The sequence below is a fragment of the Moschus berezovskii genome, chromosome 21 (assembly GCF_049115385.1).
Source record: "Moschus berezovskii isolate FMDL1 chromosome 21, NW_MosBer_1.0, whole genome shotgun sequence".
In the NCBI taxonomy this organism is placed as follows: domain Eukaryota; kingdom Metazoa; phylum Chordata; class Mammalia; order Artiodactyla; family Moschidae; genus Moschus; species Moschus berezovskii.
In genome coordinates, this window is record NC_142480.1 from 49,262,238 (window position 1) to 49,282,719 (window position 20,482).

At 37.5% G+C, this 20,482-nt stretch overlaps 1 protein-coding gene across 2 annotated transcripts in view; it reads right to left on the reverse strand.

Annotated features, from left to right (window-relative positions):
* FANCI (FA complementation group I) overlaps window positions 1-20,247 on the reverse strand; it is a 61,914-nt gene extending 41,667 nt beyond the window's left edge. For both annotated transcript variants that reach the window (XM_055417803.2, XM_055417799.2), the window contains exons 1-11: window positions 20,109-20,247; window positions 17,336-17,438; window positions 12,045-12,117; window positions 8,208-8,338; window positions 7,629-7,785; window positions 7,497-7,554; window positions 6,003-6,044; window positions 5,551-5,674; window positions 5,050-5,135; window positions 3,386-3,512; window positions 173-265 (exon numbers count right to left, since the gene is read on the reverse strand). In XM_055417803.2, the coding sequence (XP_055273778.2) occupies window positions 173-265; window positions 3,386-3,512; window positions 5,050-5,135; window positions 5,551-5,674; window positions 6,003-6,044; window positions 7,497-7,554; window positions 7,629-7,785; window positions 8,208-8,338; window positions 12,045-12,117; window positions 17,336-17,419 (975 nt within the window). In that variant the 5' untranslated portion in view covers window positions 17,420-17,438; window positions 20,109-20,247. The remainder of the gene's footprint in view (window positions 1-172; window positions 266-3,385; window positions 3,513-5,049; window positions 5,136-5,550; window positions 5,675-6,002; window positions 6,045-7,496; window positions 7,555-7,628; window positions 7,786-8,207; window positions 8,339-12,044; window positions 12,118-17,335; window positions 17,439-20,108) is intronic.
* Window positions 20,248-20,482: the final 235 nt, after the last annotated feature.

The window sequence follows — 20,482 nt, forward strand, 5'->3', positions numbered from 1 at the left end:
ATCAAGTATCTGAAGAAATCTTCAAGCAGCTCCCAGAGAAGAGTGTGGGCCTACATTCTTACAGGGGAATTTGCTGCTGGCAAGATGGGAGTGAAATTGTTTAGGAAAGGATAAACAGGTTTTTATACTCCTTATCAACTACAGAAGGAAACCAAAAGTCACTCATAAATACCTGTTCCTCAAATCTTTGTACTCTTGTTACAGAGAGCAAGAGGGCGATGCTGAAAGGACATATAATACTGCTGAAATCTCCTTGCTGTGCTGCCTAGAACAGATAAACCGAAAAGAAGTCATAACTTATATCTGAAAAATGTAACAAAGCCTACTTAAAAACAGGTCCTTAAGTGGATCAGAAACCTACACCTAAGAGCTAAAACTGTAAAACTTTTGGGACTTCCCTGGCAGTCCAGCAGTTAACTCCGTGTTTCCAACTCAGGGAGTGCAGGTTCGATTCCTGATTGGGGAACTAAGATCCCACATAACACAGTATGACCAAAAAAACAGCCTGTAAAAACTTTTAAAAGGAAACACAGCAGAAAATTTTCAAGACTTTGGATTAAAGATTTCTCAGATACAATGCCAAAAATATAATTTATGTAAGTAAAAAACTGATAAACTGGGCCTCATTAAAAATAAAAACTCTGTGCTTCAAAAGAAACACCATTAAGAAACAAGCCACAGAATGAAAAAAATATTTGCTAATTACATACATGATAAAGGACTTGTACCCATAATATGCAAAGAAATCTTTAAACTATGTAAGTCATTCAATCAAAAGATGGGTAAAAGATCTGAATAGACATTTCATCAAAAATATCATTGCTGTTGCTGTTCAGCTGCCAAGTCATGCCTGACTCTGCAATACCAAAGATATTAGAATGGCCAACAAGCCGTTTTATAGCTATTAAAATAGGTATAAAAAAACAGACAGTAACAAATGTTGGCCAAGATGTGGGAAAAAAAGGAGTCCTCATACGGTGCTGATGGCTATGTAAAATGTTGTAGCCACTTTGGAGGACAGCTTGTAGTTTCTTTAAAATATAAACATAAATATACTACAAAACCCAGAAATTCTACTGGTAGGTATCTATCAAGAGAAATAAAAACATATGTCCCTACACAAAGACATGCATTTGGATGTTCACAGCAGCATTATTCATAATAGCCAAAAAGTAAAACCAACTGCAATGTCCATCAACTGGTGGACATCTAATCAATGGATACATACACACACAGTAGAAGACTATTCAACAACAAAAAAGAATGAAATACTGATAAATGCCATAACATGGATAAAAACCTTGAAAAATTATGCTCAATGAAAGAAGCTATACACAAAAGATTACATATTAAATGATTTCATTTATATGAAATGTCTGGGAAAGGTAAATCTATAGAAACAGGCATGAAGGATCTTACAAGGTGATGAAAATGTTCCAAAACTGAATTATGATGATGGTTGTTGCACAACTGGGTAAATATGAAAAATCACTGAATTATACTTTAAAATGAGTGTATTCTACATTACATAAATTGTAATTCAAAGTTAAAAAATAGGTTTTTGAGCCCTAAATGTTAGACAACAAAAGAAAAAAAGAAATCGAAGATGAATAAAACAGAAAACCAACCAACAAAAACAAAACAGTAAACAAATACAAAACTGGTTCTTTGAAAAGAACAGTTACTAGAAACCTAAATAAAAAAAGAGTAAATAGACACAGAGAAGATAAAGGAGCTTTAAAGGCTACTTTTCACATTTGGTCTTTAAATATGTTTTCCTACAAAAGGGACCTGAGGCTCCTTTGAGAAATCAGATGCGATAAGGAAAGTACAGGGGTCTTGGATAGCTTATACCATGGAAGTGCTCAAAGACTAACGCGGCCATGTCAGAAGGACACATAAGCCAACTTCAGAGATCCAAATGGCCAAATATGGATCATTTTGGGTACTGTTTATGAGTACATGGAATTTTAAAAGGTTCATGGTTGCATAACAATATTCAAAACAATAGAGGGAGGTGTGAGGCTCTTTTCACAGAAAAAAAACTAGAAGGAATGACCAATAAAAACTTCTGATTTTAATTCTACCAATTTGCAACTCCCAGTATAATTACTGATTTAGGACAAGAATCATTAATAGATGAGAAACCAAAATCCACTGTGTGAAAGGTTGCTAAGGAAAGGATTTTCACATGTCTCAAATTATGACCCCATGGATTACTTTCTAATTACAAAGGGAAACATATATCTTTGCAAGTGAAGAAAACTGCTGGTCCTTGTCTTAATAAAATGATTTGGCTAAGATTTCCTGATACTATGAGCCTTTTGACGTGATGCAATAGAATAGTGATGGCAAAATAAAGCCTCTGGGACAAATCTAGCTCACCACCTATTTTTGTACAGTCCATGAGCTAAGACTGCTTTTCACATTTTTAACTGTTGAAGGGAAAAAAGTAAAGGAGTAATAGTATTCCATAACACATGAAAATTAAATAAAGTTAAAACTTAGTGCCCATAAAGTTTCACTGGCCCACAGCCACACTCATTCATTCATGTGTTGTCTCCAGCTGCCTTCTTGCTACAAGAGTACTGTAGCGGTGACAAGAGGCCATACCATCTGCAAAGCCTGAAATAGTTTATCTGGTCCTTCAGAGAAAGTTCGCTGACTCCAACAAGATAAAAAACACACAGCACTTGTGACATATTCTCATCAAAAATGTTTAACTTGAATCTAATCATGGGGAGACAATACGACAAATCTGACAATGTGAGACACAAGAAACTGGGCAGGATTCTTAAAAAATTCAATAAAAAGGTATTAATCTTTATGAGACACATGTGGACATATTCAGGCACTGAAGTGTCAACATTTCTTCTTCTAAATGGCTCAGAAAAATATATTTGAGAGAGGTGAGATAAGGTAAATGTAGCAAAATACTTAAAGAGTTCAAAACATTTCTAATTTTTATCTTACTACTTCACAAATATTTAAAAATGACTAAGCTTCACAAAACTCCATGATTTACTATGAGAAAGAGACAATTTCCCCAATTCACAAATAAGGAAAGAGGTCAAGAGTGAAGTTCATGTAATAATGGAGCCAAGGCTAAATTTTGAATTTCCTACAGAACAGTCTTCATCTTTAAAAAAAACAAACAAAAAAACCCCTAGAACACTTAAGATGTGCTTTTAAAAAGGGACTTACTTAAGAATGTAGTGGTATCATGCATCTTCCACTTTCAAAAGAGACCCTCTAGACCCAGGGTCATTCTATAGAATTTCTACGTATTGGTTTTCTGTCATTAAACGGCATAAAAAGAGGCTTGAGTTCAAACATCCTTGTTTCATAAAGAGATCCTGGATCACCTTAAGAGTCTGGTTACTACCTTTAAGTGTCTCAGTAGTTCTCTTCCTAGCTCAAAATCCAACTTGATGGCAAACACAATGTGTAGAATAATGGTGCCTTCCACGTGACGAAGTTCATCCAATGGTACAGTAACAAGATCCAAGTACCTAAAAGATTCAACAAAAAGGTTTGAGCTATAGCTTGACCAAGAGACAATGGTGCATTTGCTCATATGAATGAACAGAAAAACTCAGGCTGAACTAACAGGATCACTGGAGGCAGGCAGAAAGTACAAAATCTAGTCTTATTCTCTGCTCCTTTTCATAAAACTTCTTGAATCAACTGTCTATGGTCATTATTTCCACTTGTTTACCTCTCCCCAGTTAAATCCAATTCAATTAGGCTTCTGTGCCCTCCCTAACCTCCTTTTCAATCCTATTTGATTATCCTTGCAAGGGCTACAAATGACCTCTACATTGTCAAAATCAATAATCAAGTCTCGTCTTAATTAAAGCCTCAGTAGATCTGACACAGTTGACCCCTTTCTTTCTGGAAACACGTTCTTCTCTTAGCTCCTGGGGCACTGTCACTGGCCTCAAAATATTTGTGCTGGCTCATCCTTCAAGTGGTGGAATGCCTCTGAGAGTTCAATCTTGGGTTCCTTTTCTCTTTTCACAGCTTACCCAGGTGACCCTAAAGAGCCTACAGGCTTCAGTCCCTTCCAATCTGTACCTCTGGTCCCAACGTCTCCCTGAAACTCCAGACTGCCTGCTCAGCACCTTCATATAAGATACTAATATATATCTCAAACTTACATGGTAAAAACTGAGCTTATTCTCCTCTAAACCTGCTTGTTCTGTCAGTCTTTCCTAACTCAGTATACAAGAACAACTTTTCATCAACTGCTCAAGTAAAATACCTTAAAAAGTTATTCCAGGTTAGTAGACTGAGACAGGATTAAAAGCACAAATTCTGCAGACAAATTGCTTGCATTCAAATCACAGATCCACCAATTTATGGCTATATAATCCCAGGAAATCCCTTAATTTCTCTGTGCTTTGGTTTCTCCATGCATAAAATAGAGACAAAATGGAGGTGCTGTAAAGTTTAAAGTGCTAAGAACAGTACTTGGCACACAGCAAGCATTCTACAAAAATTTGCTTCAAAAACTCTTTTCCAGCTATACCGTGCTGTGTCCTGCCTTTGGACTAACTGTTCCACTGATAATGTTCTTTTCCTTGATCTACATATCATGGCTTCAGTTAACACAGCACCTTCTCAGAGGTTTCCCTGACCACTCAACCTAATATAGCCATGCTGTCACTGTCACGTCATCCACTTGAAACTTATGCATAGCCCTTTCCACTCTAATACTTTTCTTGTCATTTCTTTTCTCGTCTCATTAAAATTTCTCCATGAGAGCAGGAACTTTGACTGGTTCATCACTGTCCCAGGTCCAGTAGCTTCTGGCACAGAATAAACACTTAATAAATGCCTTTGAAGTCTGTAAATACAGAGTCATTATTGCTGTTTTCCAGGAAAGATTAAAAGAGTTGAGGAGACTACACTATTTTTTAACTTTATTACTGAGCAGCTAAGGAGACTAGGGAAATTCCATACTTAGGGGAAGGTAGGGACTGAAGAGTTAGATAAGGAGATGATGAATTTGGAAAAATGATTTTATTTCTATACTCTCTGACTCACTCATCACCAGTTTGTTCCTCACTGTGCTGCTGATCTAGCTTGTTGAAGAAAGCTATGATTCCTGCCAAGACCCTCTTCCGGCTTCCCTGAAAAAGAATAAAACAAAATAAATAAGGGCAAGTTAAAGTACTTTTCAGCTTAAAGAAATTTCATGTATGAATTTAAATAAATTATAAGGCAGACTCACACTAAGAATTTATAGAACACTTTCATAAAAACACTTTTTCAAACAGCTTGAAATACATCTTAATATCAGACTCTAAGGGGCCTACAATCCACCCTTTCAGAGCTCTTCATCCATCTTCCTACCACACACATGAGACCAGAGATAACATACATTCACTCTGGCTGAGGACCATGACATTTTTAGTAGACCAAATCACCATACGTGAAATGAAAGTTTCTGTGTCCTAGTACATAAAATAAAGAGAATGAATAAGCTGAATGGTACTAACTGGTCATTACACCAGAGTTAAAAAAAATTTTTTTTATTTATTATACCTTTGAGGAGAGAACCAGAAGCTGATAGACCAAGGGTGGTATTTCTTGAAGATTCAATTTGCAGAACACCTTCAACACTTTTTCCACCACAAATTCCACCTCTTCTGCAGTCAGAGGGACAGCTCTGTGGATCAAAGATTCTAAAGGTTAGAGACTAATTTGGGAGATATCAGAATATTGTTAATTGCCTCTTTTGATTTTTCTCTAATGAAGAACCTTAAAGGAAACCAATAACCTTACCTCAGCAAAGTTATCTTGGAAAAAAACATCATAAAGTTATACTTTAAATAAGAAATTAAAGCAAAAAAGGGTGGGGGGAAATCTTGTAACAGAAAACAGAGGTACCAATACTCGTCCTCAGGAACGGTGGTATTTGAGCTTACTACATTTCAATTTCTAGCAGGTAAGTTCTCACAGCAGGATTAAAAAAAAAAGGGAATGATGATACTTACTTGAACAAAGAGGTGAGTTGGATTACATACTGATGATCCCACCTGATTAAAAATGAAAAAGAAAAGTTTACGTTGTTTTAACTTATTTACATGTTACTTTGTAAAATTAGCAAGGAAGAAAAGAATTAGGGCCATTTCAAGTTTGATTTGCTGCCACTGGGAAATAAGATCAAAGAAATGACATTTAAAACAATGAAATAACAGTTTTTAACCTACCAGACTGGCAAAATCAAAGCCTGATGACATTCAATGCTGGTGAGATTGTGGTAAACAAACTCTTCACATACTATTTTGGGGAACATACATTGATATAATCCTTCTGGGAAGACAAGGTGGCGATACTACTTGTTGACTTCAAACATGCACATAACCAAAGAGCCACCCAGCTTACTATAGGAATATACCCATGTACATGCCTATAAAAGGCCACCCAGACATAAAAGAATGTTAACTGCAACATCTTTTATAATAGCAAAACCCCAAATAACCAATATTATTTATTGGGAAAAATTAAATAACCTAACAATTAGAGATTAGCCAAATATTAAAATACTATGGAACTATTAAAAAGAATGATGTAAAGTAGTATATGCTGACATGAACATATGTATTAAATGAAAAATGCAAGGTATACTACAATGTGGAATGAATAAACTTCTGTGTAATTAAGAATAAATGGATAAAGATACATGAGCTGATACATGCTTAAAATTATTTCTGTAAGAGACCTTCTGAACCATGAAAGCAGTTATCTCTGGTTTAGATAATCTAGTTCCTTTCAATATACTGAAGTATAATCACAGTATTATGTAACTTAGTATTCTATTCATTTCAGACTATATATATATATATATATATAAAAGTACGTATTACGGATTTCTTACTGTATATATACATATACACACAAAGATCTTTCATCTTTGCCATGTCTTTATATATTTCATTTTTAATGGGTATAAATTACATGGAGTGGCTCTTTCATAGCTTACATACCACAACTTACATATCTCTATTACTGTATCCTTAAGTTAGTCACAAATTTCTGTGTTGAAATATTCATGTATGAAGACTTTCTTACACAATGCAGTTTTTCCTTAGCGTAGACACTCATATTTCAGGTTTAAAGATAGAAATATCAGGTTTAAAGATAAAAATATCACTTATATATTCCCCCCCCCAAAAAAATAAAAGATAGTGGCAAGGTAACTTTCTAGCCTTGAAGACCCTGGGACTCCAAATAATACTATAGGGCTAAATTGCTGTGTTAAGATGGACAGTTAAGTAAGTAGAGACTATATGTATAACGTTAGAACAAAGAATACAGCAAATAACTTCTCTCAAAAACTGATCACAGACTGAATGGTTTTATACTGGCAAATCATAAACAAAAAAATGGACTAAAACTTCAGTGGTATAAATTCCCAAAATAATGGTATTCCTTTTTTTGGTGACTTGTAGTCCCGAGAAAAGTTCTTCATATTATTAAGGACTTACCTGCCAGAACAGAGGGTGTTAATCAACTGCTTCTTACATTCTTCCCCACTCAGTTCACCTAGAAATGCAAAATACACTTAAAAATCTGATTAAGTGGAGAGAAAAACCCACTAAAACTGGAAGAAAAATTACCTTTTCCATAAGTCAGATTTTCCTTTTTGGTACCAAGGGCAGTGAGAATGATGGGTAACAGCTCCAAAGATTTTCCATTTGTTAGCTTGCCTTCATTGATAGCACCAACAAACTCATTGGCTAATTCAACCAATAACTGTCCTGGAAAACGGTGAACCTAAAAGTTCATGGGATTAAAAAACATTCAGCAGATATCTAGATGTTTGATACCTCTTTCCAAAATACAGTCTTTTGCTGAGTTGACAGAACTGGCATTGAAGCCCAAAACTGATTCTAAAAGTGATTCAGGGAATCATTCTGCTCTGGTAAAGGATTTCAAAAGGTCAGGATCTTCTATCAGTCCCCTGATGTTCTTAAATATTCCAGGTCTTGAAAGAGACACTGATACTGGAAAAGTAACATAAACATCTAGGTGGTTTATGGCTCATTCATCGGCTATTTTGTTTTAGAACGGTAGTTCTTACTTATAAACAGGAACTATGGTGAGTTTGGGACACTTAGGTTTTCCCTCCCTCAACAAATTACAAATCCCGCTCCAAATCGAACCAAAACCAAAAAAGTTTTTGTTTTCCATCTCACCTCCAGCATTAGCAATCCTATGATTTCAGATGTTACTTCTTTCTGTAAATCCCCTGATTCCAACAACTGGATACAAAAACTGTATATCTTAAGTCTCTTAAGAGCTCCAGCTTCCACAGAACAGGGTAAACCTAATCGTTTTAAACATGTAGTACAGAAACAAAGAAAGAAAAAAGGAAGAAGTCTTACAAGGTTGAAGGGTAAACAGGAATAACAAACAGCTTTGCAGTTGAATATAGATACAATTATCGAAATACTTATTACTATGGTACTTAGAACAGCAATATTTAGGAGCTTTGAAAAAGTCTTTTAATTTAGACAGAAAACGGAAATACCACCTTTTCTGTACACTTTCATCCATGCCATTAATTTTTTTTTTATGCCATTAATTTTTAAAGTAATTTTATAGTGCAGAAGAAGGAACACCTTCTAATATTTCTTAAAGCTTTTCTGGGATCCAGCAACCCAAATTAAGTAACATACTTTATATCAAAACATCATCACTGATTGAAGTCAGCAGGAAAATAGAGAAAAATACCTTGAGATGAATGGGGGAAAAAAACCCCACACATTCCAAAAGTTATTGGATACAGCTAAAGTAGAGCTTAAAACAAAACCTATAGTTGTACATACCTACATTAAAAAAGATCTCAAATCAATAACCCAAGCTTCTACCATAAGGAATTATAAAGAGATGAAACTAAACTCAAACCAAGTGAAAAGAATATAAAAATAAAATCAGACACAAATGAAAGAAAGAATAGAATAATAATAAAAATCAAGGAAACCAAATCTTTTTCTTTGAAAAGAAACAAAATTGACGAATCTTCAGAATGACCAAGAAAAAAAAGGGAGAATGAAATTACTAAAATCAGGAATGAGAGTGGCATTACGACCAATCTTGCAGAAATAAAAAAAAATAAAGTAATACAATAAACAACATATGAAATGAATAAATTGCTATAAAGACACAAAGTATCAAAATTGACTAAAAAAGATAATAGAAAACCAGAACAGACTTATAAATAAAGACCGAATTAGCAATAAAACCTCTTCTATAAAGAAAAGTCCAGAACCAAATGGCTTTACTGGTGAATTCACCAAACATTTAAAGAATTAACAGCAACTCTTCCAAAGAACGGAAGAGAAGGTAACATTTCCAAACTGAGTCTATGAGGTCAGTATTACCTTTATACCAAAACCAGACAAAGATATTCTAACAAAAGTATGAACGATATTCCTTGTGACTACAGATGCAAAAATCCTCAACAAAATATTAGCAAACTAAACTCAGCAATATGAAACAAAGATTGTACTCTCTAACAAAACTGGATTTAACCCAATAACACAATACTGGTTCAATGTATGAAAATCAATTTCATATACCACATAAATAGAATAAAGGATAAAAGTCACATGATCACCTCAGCAGATACAGAGAAAGCATTTGAAAATTTCAGTACTGTTTCATGATTAAAAAAAACACTCAACAAACTAGGAACAGAAGGAAAACTCCCTAACCTGATAAAGGGCATCCATGAAAAACCCACAGCTAACATCATACTTACTAAAAAAAAAACTGAAAGATTTCCCCCTGAAATCAGGAAAAAAATAAGGATGTTCATTCTCAGCATTTCTATTCAATATTGTACTGGAGGTTCCAACTGAGGTAATTAGGTTAGAAAAATAATAAAAGGCATCTAGATTGAGAAACAAGCAAAGTTGTATCTATTTGAAGATGACATAATTTTGTTTACAAGGGATCCACAAAAAAGAAACTATTAGAACTAATAAACAAGTACAGGAAGGTTGCAAGATATGAGATCAATATACTCATCTACTGTGTTTCTATACACTAGTAGTGAACAATGAGAAGATAAAATTAAGAAAACAATCTCATTTACAATCACCCCCAAAGAATAAAATACTTCAGAATAAATTTAATAAAAGTCGTGCAACACTTGTACTCTGAAAAGTACAAAATATTGTTGAAAGAAATGAAAAAGAACCTAAGTAAATGGAAAGATATACTATATTTATTAATGGAAGACGTATAAAGATAGCAATGCTTTCCATAGACAGATTCAACATAATCCCTACCAAAAACCCAGTTTCTGTTTTTTGCAGAAATTGACAAGCTAATCTTAAAATTCATATGAGAACTCAAGGGACCCAGAATATCCAAACTAATTCTAAAAAAGAAAACAGTGGAGGACTTACACTTTGCAATTTTAAAGCTTACCACAAAGCTATTCTAATCAAGACAGTGTGGTACTGACACAAGGAGAGACATGTAGATCACGGGAATACAACTATGAGTCCAAAAATAAACCCTCACATTTATGGGCAACTGATTCTCAATAAAGGTACTACTGAAAATGGGAAAAGAGATTTCCCTGGTGGTCCAGTGGCTAAGACTCTGTGCTCCCAATGCAGGCGGCCTAGGTTCAATCCCTGGTTATGGAACTAGATCCCACATGCTGCAACTAAGACATAGCACAGCCAGATAAACAAATATTTTTTTTAAAAGAAGAAAAAAAATGGGGAAAAATGAAGCTGGACTACTACCTCACATCTTATACAAAAATGAACTCAAAAATGGATCAAAGTTAGAAATGTAAAAGCTAAGATTATAATCTTGAAAAGAAAACAGGTATAAATCTTTGTAACTTTGGATTAAGCAATGATCTTTTAGATAAAAAACCAAAAGCGCAAGCTACAAAAAATTAAGTAGACATCAAAATTGAAAACTTCGTGCATCAAAAGATACCATTAAAAAAATGAAAAGAACCCAAAATGGAAGAAAAACTTTGTGATTCATACATCTAATAAGGGACTTGTATCTAGAATATTTAAATATTACAACTCAGTAAAAAAAATATAATCCAATTTTTAGTACATGGATTATATCTCAATATAATTATATCTCAAAACGTCATCATTAGCTAACTATTGGTCCTTCATAGCACTGATTTAACAGGATTAAAATAGTTATGAGGCAGTTTCCATAAATATTCGATAATTCATGCTATTCTGAAACTAGGATTTCCAAATCTATGATTTTAAATAAGGTAAAAATAAGGTTAGTTACAGAAGTGGGAGCCATGATAACCTGTTCCCAGTTTTACTCTTATTACTTTCACTTAGTATACATAGGCAGCAGCTCCTGATTCTCCATTACTTCCTGGTCTCTGATATTACTACAAAATAATCATTTAAAAAGTTTTCAAATTTTAAATATGTGTTTTTGAACCCTTGCAAGTCAAGACCCAATTACTTGAGAGGGTAAGAAAAATAAACCAAGTTAAAATAACCTGCTAAGGGTCTAAAGCCACTTTTAACTTATGCTTATAGAATTTTATTCTACTACAATTTACAAAATGATTGTGAGTTACAATCTGCAACAATATACAACTGGCCCTTATTCAAGATACAGAAACAAATATGCCCCGCTGGGAATTCAGCATCTCTAAATAAGTCAAGTCAACTAAGATATTCCATTTCGTTAACTCAGAGCTCCTGAGCCTCTTGTTAAACACAGATTAAGTATTAAACATTGCTGTTCTCCACAAGCTTAAAAAAGCACAAGTAAACCAAACTGTATTTTATGAAGTACATCCTTTACAGGTTCCAAAACTAGCAATACAATCTCAGATAGCCACTTCTACCTGCCTTAGAAAAATTACTTAAGTCCACAAGATAGTGCTATTGATTCTGCAAAATCCCCCAAACAGAAAAGTTTCAGTGGGGCTTCAAGCAATACGAAAAGTAGCAATAGGAGCCAAAAGTAAACAAACATACCAGTGAACCCAGAGAGAGAAGTGGCATTATTATTACCTTTGAATATGGCTTTCAGCAGTGCTCCAGCAGATTTTCCTTTCACTGCCTGATTCTGAAGGAGGTCAGTCAGCTACAAAGAAAGGAAAAGGTCCAAGTCTGGCAACAATTTCCCTTTTTGAATGACCTAAACTCCCAATATGAAAAACGCTCACCTGTCAGGATCATACCTTTCAGAAATTCCAGGCATCAAAGATAACATATGTATTCACTTTATAGCAGGGTGGATTGTTAAGATGATACTGGGCCATCAAGACGAAATTTATTCATACGTACAAACATTTATTAAGTATTTAATCAGCACTAGGTATTAAGCTATGTTCTTGGGGATATACATTCATCCAACAAATACTCTTTGAATATATTCTTCTTCCTCAGCATTAGGTATACAAGAATGAACAAGACAGACATGAATAGTCTGACTCAGTTTACAGTAGGACAGAAGGAAAAAGGATAACAGGAAAAAAATCAGAAAAAGAAATGGTTGAAAGGACTGAAACAGACAATAATTGAGGAAAGGGAGGCAACTTCCGCTAGAGTAGTCAGGGAGAAAGCTTCTCTGAGGTGGAGGACATTTCCATATAGAGAACTGGAGGATGAGAAAAAGCTGGTTATGCAAAGGGGAAAAGGAAGACACTTCAGATGAAGGCATTGTTACATGCAAAGGTCCTGAAGCAGCAAGGAGTTTGGCAAGTTGGATGGCCTGAAAAAAGTTTAAAAGACCAATTTGGATGAATAGTAGTAAGGAAGAATGGCACAAGATGAATTTCGAGAGAACCAGACGATAAGAATCTTGTAGGCCATGGTAGGAAGTTCAGATTTTTGTCAAAATGCAATAGAAGTAACTAAAGAGAAAAGAGGAGAGGGACATGACAGATGTTTAAAAAAAAAATCAGTCTTCCTCCTGTGGTAGAAAATACACTGTGGAAGGGTTTAAGAGTGAAATAGAAATATGTTAGGAGACTGCTGAGCAAAAAAGAGATAATGGCCTACACTGACATAATCAGAGAAGTCATGAGTTGAACTGTGTTCCCCTCCAAAATTCATGTTTAAGTTCTAAACCCCAGCACCTCAGAATGTGATTTTATTTGGAAACAGGGTCATTGTAGATGTAATTAGTCAAGGTGAGGTCATATGAGTAGGTCCTAATCCAGTATGACTAACGTCCTTAGAAGAATGGGAAACTTGGGACACAAGCACATACACAGTAAGAATGCTATGTGAAGATGAAGGCAGAGACCATGGGTGGGTGACACAAGGCCAGGAATGTTGAAGACTGTCAGCAATCGACCAGAAGCTAGGCGAGAGGCATGAAATGGCTAATCACAGCCCTAGTAGGAACCAACAATGCTAACACTGTGATCCTGGACTTCTAGTCCTCAGAACTGTAAAAATAAGTAGCTACTGCAGTTTGCAGTACTTTATAAGATGAAGTACAGGTGGTCCCCAACTTAAAACAATGGATCAACTTACAATTTTTCAACTTTACAGTGGTGCAAGTGATACACATTCAGTAGATATTGTATTTCAAATTTTTATCCTTTCCTGCGCTAGTGATCAGCTTTGGGATCACAAGGATAAACAACCAATACACTTACAACCATTCTGCACCCATACAACCATTCAGTATTTCACTTTCTGAACAGTATTCAATAAATTACATGAAGATATTCAAGACCTGATTAAAAAATAGGCTGTTGGATGATTTTACCCAACTGAAGACTAATATAAGTATTCTTGGCACATTTAAGGTAAGGTTAGGCTACGATGTTTGGTCGGTGCATTAAACGCATTTCTGATTTTTTAATTTTTTAAATTTATTTAATTGGAGGCTAATTACTTTACATTATTGTATTGGTTTTGCCATACATTGACATGAATCTGCCCCAGGTGTACATGTGTTCCCCATCTTGAACACCCCTCCCTGATTTATGATATTTTTCAATGTATAATATTTTCAACTTAAAATGGGTTTATTGGGCTATAACCCCATCTTAATTTGAAAATCGGTACACTGAAGATATATTTGAGAGCTTGATCAGGAGGACTTTACTATGGTCTGAATGTTTATGTCCCCCCAAATTCATGCGTTGGACTCTTCAGACCCATTGTAATGGTATTTGGAGGTGGATACTTTGAGAGGTGAATAGGTATAAGGATGGAACTCCCACAAATGGGATTAGGGCTCTTATGAGAGATCCCACAGAGCTCCCAGGCTCCTTCTACCGTATGAAGGTACAATGTGAAGCCTGAAACCCAGAAGAGGGCACTCACTTGACCATACTGGAACCATCATCCAGGACTTTTGGTCTCCAGAACTATGAGAAATAATTGCTGTTGTAAGTTACCCAGTCTACTGTATTTTGTTATAGCAGCCTGAATGGACTAAGACAGAGACAGATTTCCTCATGGTTTAGAAGTGAAATGGCAGTGGTGATAAAGGAAAAAGAGAAATCAAGGAGAACTCAAACTTCTGGCTTAAGCAACTAACTGGGTAGATGGTGACACCATTTACTGACATGGTGAAAATTAGGGATTAAGCAAGCATCTATATCTTCCAGAGGGCTTGTTAAATCAGAGACCTCCACTTGCAGTTTCTGGTTTAGCAGATCTGATGCGGGGCTCAGAACTACTATTCCTAAGATATCCAAGTGGAGATGTCAAGTTGGTAACTGAATATGCCAAAGTAGAGCTCAGAGAGGAAAGAGGTCAATGGGAACGTGTAAGATCATCCAGGGAGAAAATCTAAAGATAAAAAAAGCACAAACATTCAGCGATTAAGCAGCAGCCAGCAAAAACTGAGAAGATGAGGTTGATAATATCCAAAGGACTATCACAGAGGCCAAAACCAATAAAACACTGAATTTGATCTCTTCTACATGTGCCTGTTACTTAACCCTGTTATGTGTGTCTACCCGCTGCCTCAAAGCACTGTTAGAAGGACTACAGTCGATGGCAGGCAGAGGGCCCTGTGCAGGCCCAGTGCACAGCAGGTTCTAAACATACGTCAGCTCTCTCCCGCTCCTCCTGTCCTCTACTCCTGTTTCGCCCTCCTCCCTCTAGTTACATGAGCTGCAGTCTTAAGTGTTTGACCTTATTCAGTTACCTTTTTACTGCATTTTAAAATGCAAAAGTAAACCTAGACTGTGTTAGTCACTCAGTCATGTCTGACTCTATGCGACCCCATGGACTGTAGCCCACCAGGCTCTTCTGTCCATGGGATTCCCTTAGGCAAGTATACTGGAGTGGGTTAGCCATTCCCATCTCCAGAGGATCTTCCCCACCCAGAGACTGAACCCGGGTTTCCTGCATTGCAGGAAGATTCTTTACCATCTGAGCCACCAGAAAAGCCCCAAGTAAGTATCCTTGCTATGCTTGAAGGCTTAAAATTTTTTCTTTTAGTGGACAGACTGGAACTACCAAGTTAATGGCACGGTCAAAATAGATTTTTAAAAGACAGGACATTCCTCAATTTCTGTTGTTTGATGCTTCCTCATGATTAGACTGAGTTTATGCATTCTTGGCCAGAATACAAGTGCTATTGTGTCCTTCTTGGAGTATTACACCTGGAGGCATGTGATGCCATGGGTCCTTCACTGGTAATATGAGTCTGATTACCCAGTCAAACGTGTTGCCTGATTTTCCCACTTCATAATTATTTTTTCCCCTCCCTTTGCAACCGGTATGCAGTTTGTGGAAGAAACTTTAAGACCATGCAAGTACTGTGTTCCTCATCTAACTTTCTCTTGTATAATGAAAAAGCCCAGCAGCAAGCTCTGATATCAGGTTCTCAAAGTCAGCATCACCAGCCCGATGATATGACACACAGTGAAAAGGCATGGGGCCATTTCTGTGGTCTTTTTGCTAAGTATGCATGTCCTGAGTCCAATCATGAGACACATCAGACATTCAGCAAAATAATGGATAAAAACTCTTCAGTGTTCTCAAAAGACAGAGAAAGACTGAGGAGCAGCTGCAGACAATCGGGGGAAATAACAATTAAGTGCAGTGTAGGATCCTGAGTGGGATTCTGGAACATTAAAAAAAAAAAACGGTATCAGTGAAAAAACTACCAGGTAGGGTTCAAATAGTCTTTAGTCTCACTAAAGATGTTGTACAAATATTAACTTCCTGGTTCATAGATTTTTACTGAAATTATTATGTAAGATGTTAACACTGGGGAGAAAACTATATGGAAACTCTACTATTTTTACAACTTTTCTGTAAGTCTAAAATCAGTTCAAAATAGTTCAAAAAACTTCTCCCTGGATTTAGCATCCACTGCTGCTTCTGTCTGACCCAATCTTGATCATGACCGTTGCCAAATGATGATTTTCTAACTTTATGGCAAGCAAGAACCTGTCTCACCATTTATTTATTATTATCAATATGGGCTCACAGATCTCTTTATATTTCAGTGGTTTATAATTCATAACTGAACTTGATTATTTTGATGCTCACATTTCACCAATGGAAGCCCCTTCAAGCTGTCTTTATCAGGTTTAGGGCATCAATGTTATATTTTATAAAAAGCACTTGGAAGCTTTCCTTATGTATGTACATACATTATGTAATATATATGCTCTAAAACAACTTGTGTAACACTGGGACTATCTAGCTCTTATCTCTCATCTCTAAAGGTTTGGTAGAAGCCTCCTGAAAAACTATCTGGGCCTGGTATTTTTGTTGAAGTATAACTGCTAACTTTTTCTCTTTTAGGAAAATTGATCTGTTTAAGTACTCCATCTCAAATTGGGTTGGTTTCATTAAACTGTATGTTCCCAAGAAATTATACAGTTGTATGCTGCTACTGCTAAGTCACTTCAGTCGTGTCCGACTCTGTGTGACCCCATAGACGGAAGCCCACCAGGCTCCCCCGTCCCTGGGATTCTCCAGGCAAGAACACTGGAGTGGGTTGCCATTTCCTTCTCCAATGTGTGAAAGTGAAAATTGAAAGTAAAGTCGCTCAGTCGTGTCCGACCCCTAGCGACTCCACGGACTGCAGCCTACCAGGCTCCTCCATCCATGGGATTTTCTAGGCAAGAGTACTGGAGTGGCTTGCCATTGCCTTCTCCGATACAGTTGTATAAATGTACACAAATGCCCTTACGTAGTCCAAGTCTCTTCCTCTCCCCCATTTCTTTACATCTATGAGTTGTTATCAAATAAACCCTTGTCTCTTAAGGAGAGTAGGGGATAGATGAAGTGGCAGAATTAATTCTAACATGTCTCTTGCATCTGTCATCATGCCTGGCATCTGCTTTCAGCAGAACTTGCTTCCTAATACTCACATCATCTTCCTTCAGGGTTTGAAGAAATTCCTGTAGGCCGTCTGTTGTTTTTTCTGCTGCTAGAGATAAAATTTTCTGGTCCATTGTTGCACACAGCAAGGAACTGAAAAGGAAAAATGTCAAGAGCTTGATGAAACTACTAAAAGTAAACAAATTTGATTCTTTTCCCTTCTTTACTTGTTAACTATTTCAAACATGTTATGTACACAATGGGTACTCAATAGGCTAAGGACTACCAACTGTAGGAGTATTTGATTCTTACTGAAACCAAATAATCTGGAGAATCCCCTGGAATTTCCTTATTAGAAAGCTGTAGTCTAATCAAGTGGTCTCATAATTCAATTGTTCACATTTTCTTTTTTTTAAGTATCTACCCATTATGGTACCTAGAACAAAGCTGTCATTTAACAGTGTTGCAAATATGTACTATTACCTACACATACACAATAAATGAATAAAGCAATAGCATTGTAAATGCATTTACACCAATTAAATGGTACAAAAATAAATGAGAAGTTAACAAGGCTAAGAAATAAACGTGTGCTCAAACATCAAGCAGGTTTCCCAGCAAAGGAAACCTTGAACTGGAATTTAAAGATTAAATTTACATAGTCACCAGAACCACATGGTGTACATTATTGGGAAGGAAAGTATGGTCAACAAAGGCATTCATAAGAAAATCCGAAAAACTTACTCGGGGAAAATAAGTACGTAGCCTGAGGTAGAGTCCAACTAGGGGAGCAGTGAAAGGCCAGTAAAAGGGTGGGGCTAAACTGTGCAAGATCTTAAATGTCGAATTAAGGAAGTTAGACCTTATTCTGTAAGTAATAGTGACAAAAAGTTCTGGAGTAAAAGAGAATCTGACAAGACTGAATCGGTATTTGAGGAAACTAAACATGGCATCATCGCGCAGATTAAAGTAGGGAGGGAATAAGGAAGAAGAGCAGAGGCTAAGAGGCTGCTGGGAGCTATTTTAGCAGTAGTGACAAAAGCTGGTGTTGGGGGGCTGACTCTGGAGAGTGCAAAGGAAAGGGTGAAATGGAAGCACATTAGGCAGATAGGATTTAGTGAGTAGTGAGTAGCTATGGGAGTATTATGAGAAGGGGGCAATGCAGACTGGTGGAAAGAAAACCTCCTCCCGTATTTCCTGCTGTTTTCAATCTCCCTAAATTAGACCATCATCCACCCAGCTGCTGAAACAAGAAACCTGGGCAACATTCTTAACCACTTCACCTTCCTTCTCCACATCCACATGCATCCTGTGTCCCCAAACATCTCTCAAGTCTACTTCTGAGATCCACTACTGCCACAGTATTCCGAAGTCACCATCATCTCTCACCTGAACTACTACACAGCTTCCTAACTCATTCCCCACACAGCAGCTAAAATGTCTTTGAAAAACAAACCAGATTTATGACTCATCCTCATCTTAAAAACTATTCGGTGACTTTCCATTATTAGTCCAAAATCCTGACATCAGGATATAAAGGTCTGCTGCTGCTGCTGCTAAATCACTTCAGTCGTGTCCGACTCTGTGCGACCCCACAGACGGCAAAGGTCTGGTCCATGCTAATTCCCTTTCATCACTCTATATTCCAGCTACACTGAACTGCTCAGTCCTTCAAACCCTCAAGTTCCTCCTGCCACAGACAATTCCACATGATTTTCTGTCTGGAACTTACATAAAAATAAATACCCCTTCTTTCATCCCCTGCCCACCAATCTTTTTATTGTTAAATTCCTAAAAATCCTTCAGGTCTCAGTGCAATCCCACACTCCTTTACAAGCTCAGTCTAAACACTCCCCTATTACATTCCTTCAAGGCAACTGTAATCTCTTACCATTACCACACTTTTAACATTACACTTATTATTAGATTAAGAACTATATCTCCCACTCTATCACAAACTCCAGGAGGGCAGGGGGCCATCTCTGGTTTTATCACTGAATCTCCAAGACTTAGCACAGTACCTAGCTCGTAACAGGTGCCCAATAAATATTTGTGGGGAAAATGACATTGATCCTCACACCAGTCCTCTGAGGTTGGTGCTATTACTCCCAATTCAGATGAAGATCTTTTGGGATTCAGAGAAATTAAGGAACGTCCCTCAAGGTTAGAAGGCTAGTAAGTTGCAGAACTGAAACCTAAGTCTGTCCAACTCCAGACCCCAAAACCCATGTTTTTACCTACTACTGGGGATTCTTACCTACGATTAGCCCCTCTATTAGGGGCTGAGTGGTAGTAAAGGATTCAGAAAAGGCATACCGACCAAAAGAGACGTCCAGCCCTAAAGGGAAGATGCTGAACTCCTTCTATTTCAGCAGGTACATCTGCTAAATTAGTCCTAAAAGCAGAATTGAGTAGCACACAGATAGGTGGCTGTTAAGTCCCTGTCCGGAGAGCAGACTGCTTGTCAAGAGGCCCTGAGGACAGTGAGGCGCCGCGGAAGGGAGACGCCGCGGGTTTAGCACCCGGGTTTCTCGGAGAGCGAGAAGTAAACACAGAGAAACTACAAAACGAGGCAGCTGCGGATGGTCGCTGTGACCGAGCTACAAAGGCGAAACGGGTTTACAGAAATGTCTCAGACGTAGGAGCTGAACGCTGAAGAAGAGGAAGAATTTAACGAGAGGGCCAAGGGTGGAGGCCGCCCGAGGAGCGGGAAAAGCTAAAGGACGCAACGGGAGACGCCAGGGCACACTGACTCTTTCGGGCCAAGGAAAACGCCAGAACGCCATTCGGAAGGGGCGCTGCCTGTCCTCCCCGACCCGTTACCTCCCGGGAGCTGAGTCCCACGTCCCCTGCAACGCGCGAAGCTCCTCTACCCGGTCACCTCCGCCTCAACGCAGCCACGGACTTCCAAAAAACCCGCCAAACCTGCTGTTTCCGTCCTTCCGTTACCCTGAGCAACGGGTCCCGCCCCCTGCGGCTTATTTCCGGTACCCGGGAGCACGTGCTTGGAGCGTACCATTAAGACAACTGGGGAGGGGGGGAGCCGTGGAATCCTCGGACGTTCCCACTCAAAGTGGTGGTGGGAGGGCACAATCTCTGAACGCTAATTCGGGACCTCAGAACGAGCAAGGGTAGTGTGGAAGTCACCACGATGTCTTGACCAGTTAAGGCCTTCCTGTGTACTATTGGGGAAAGGG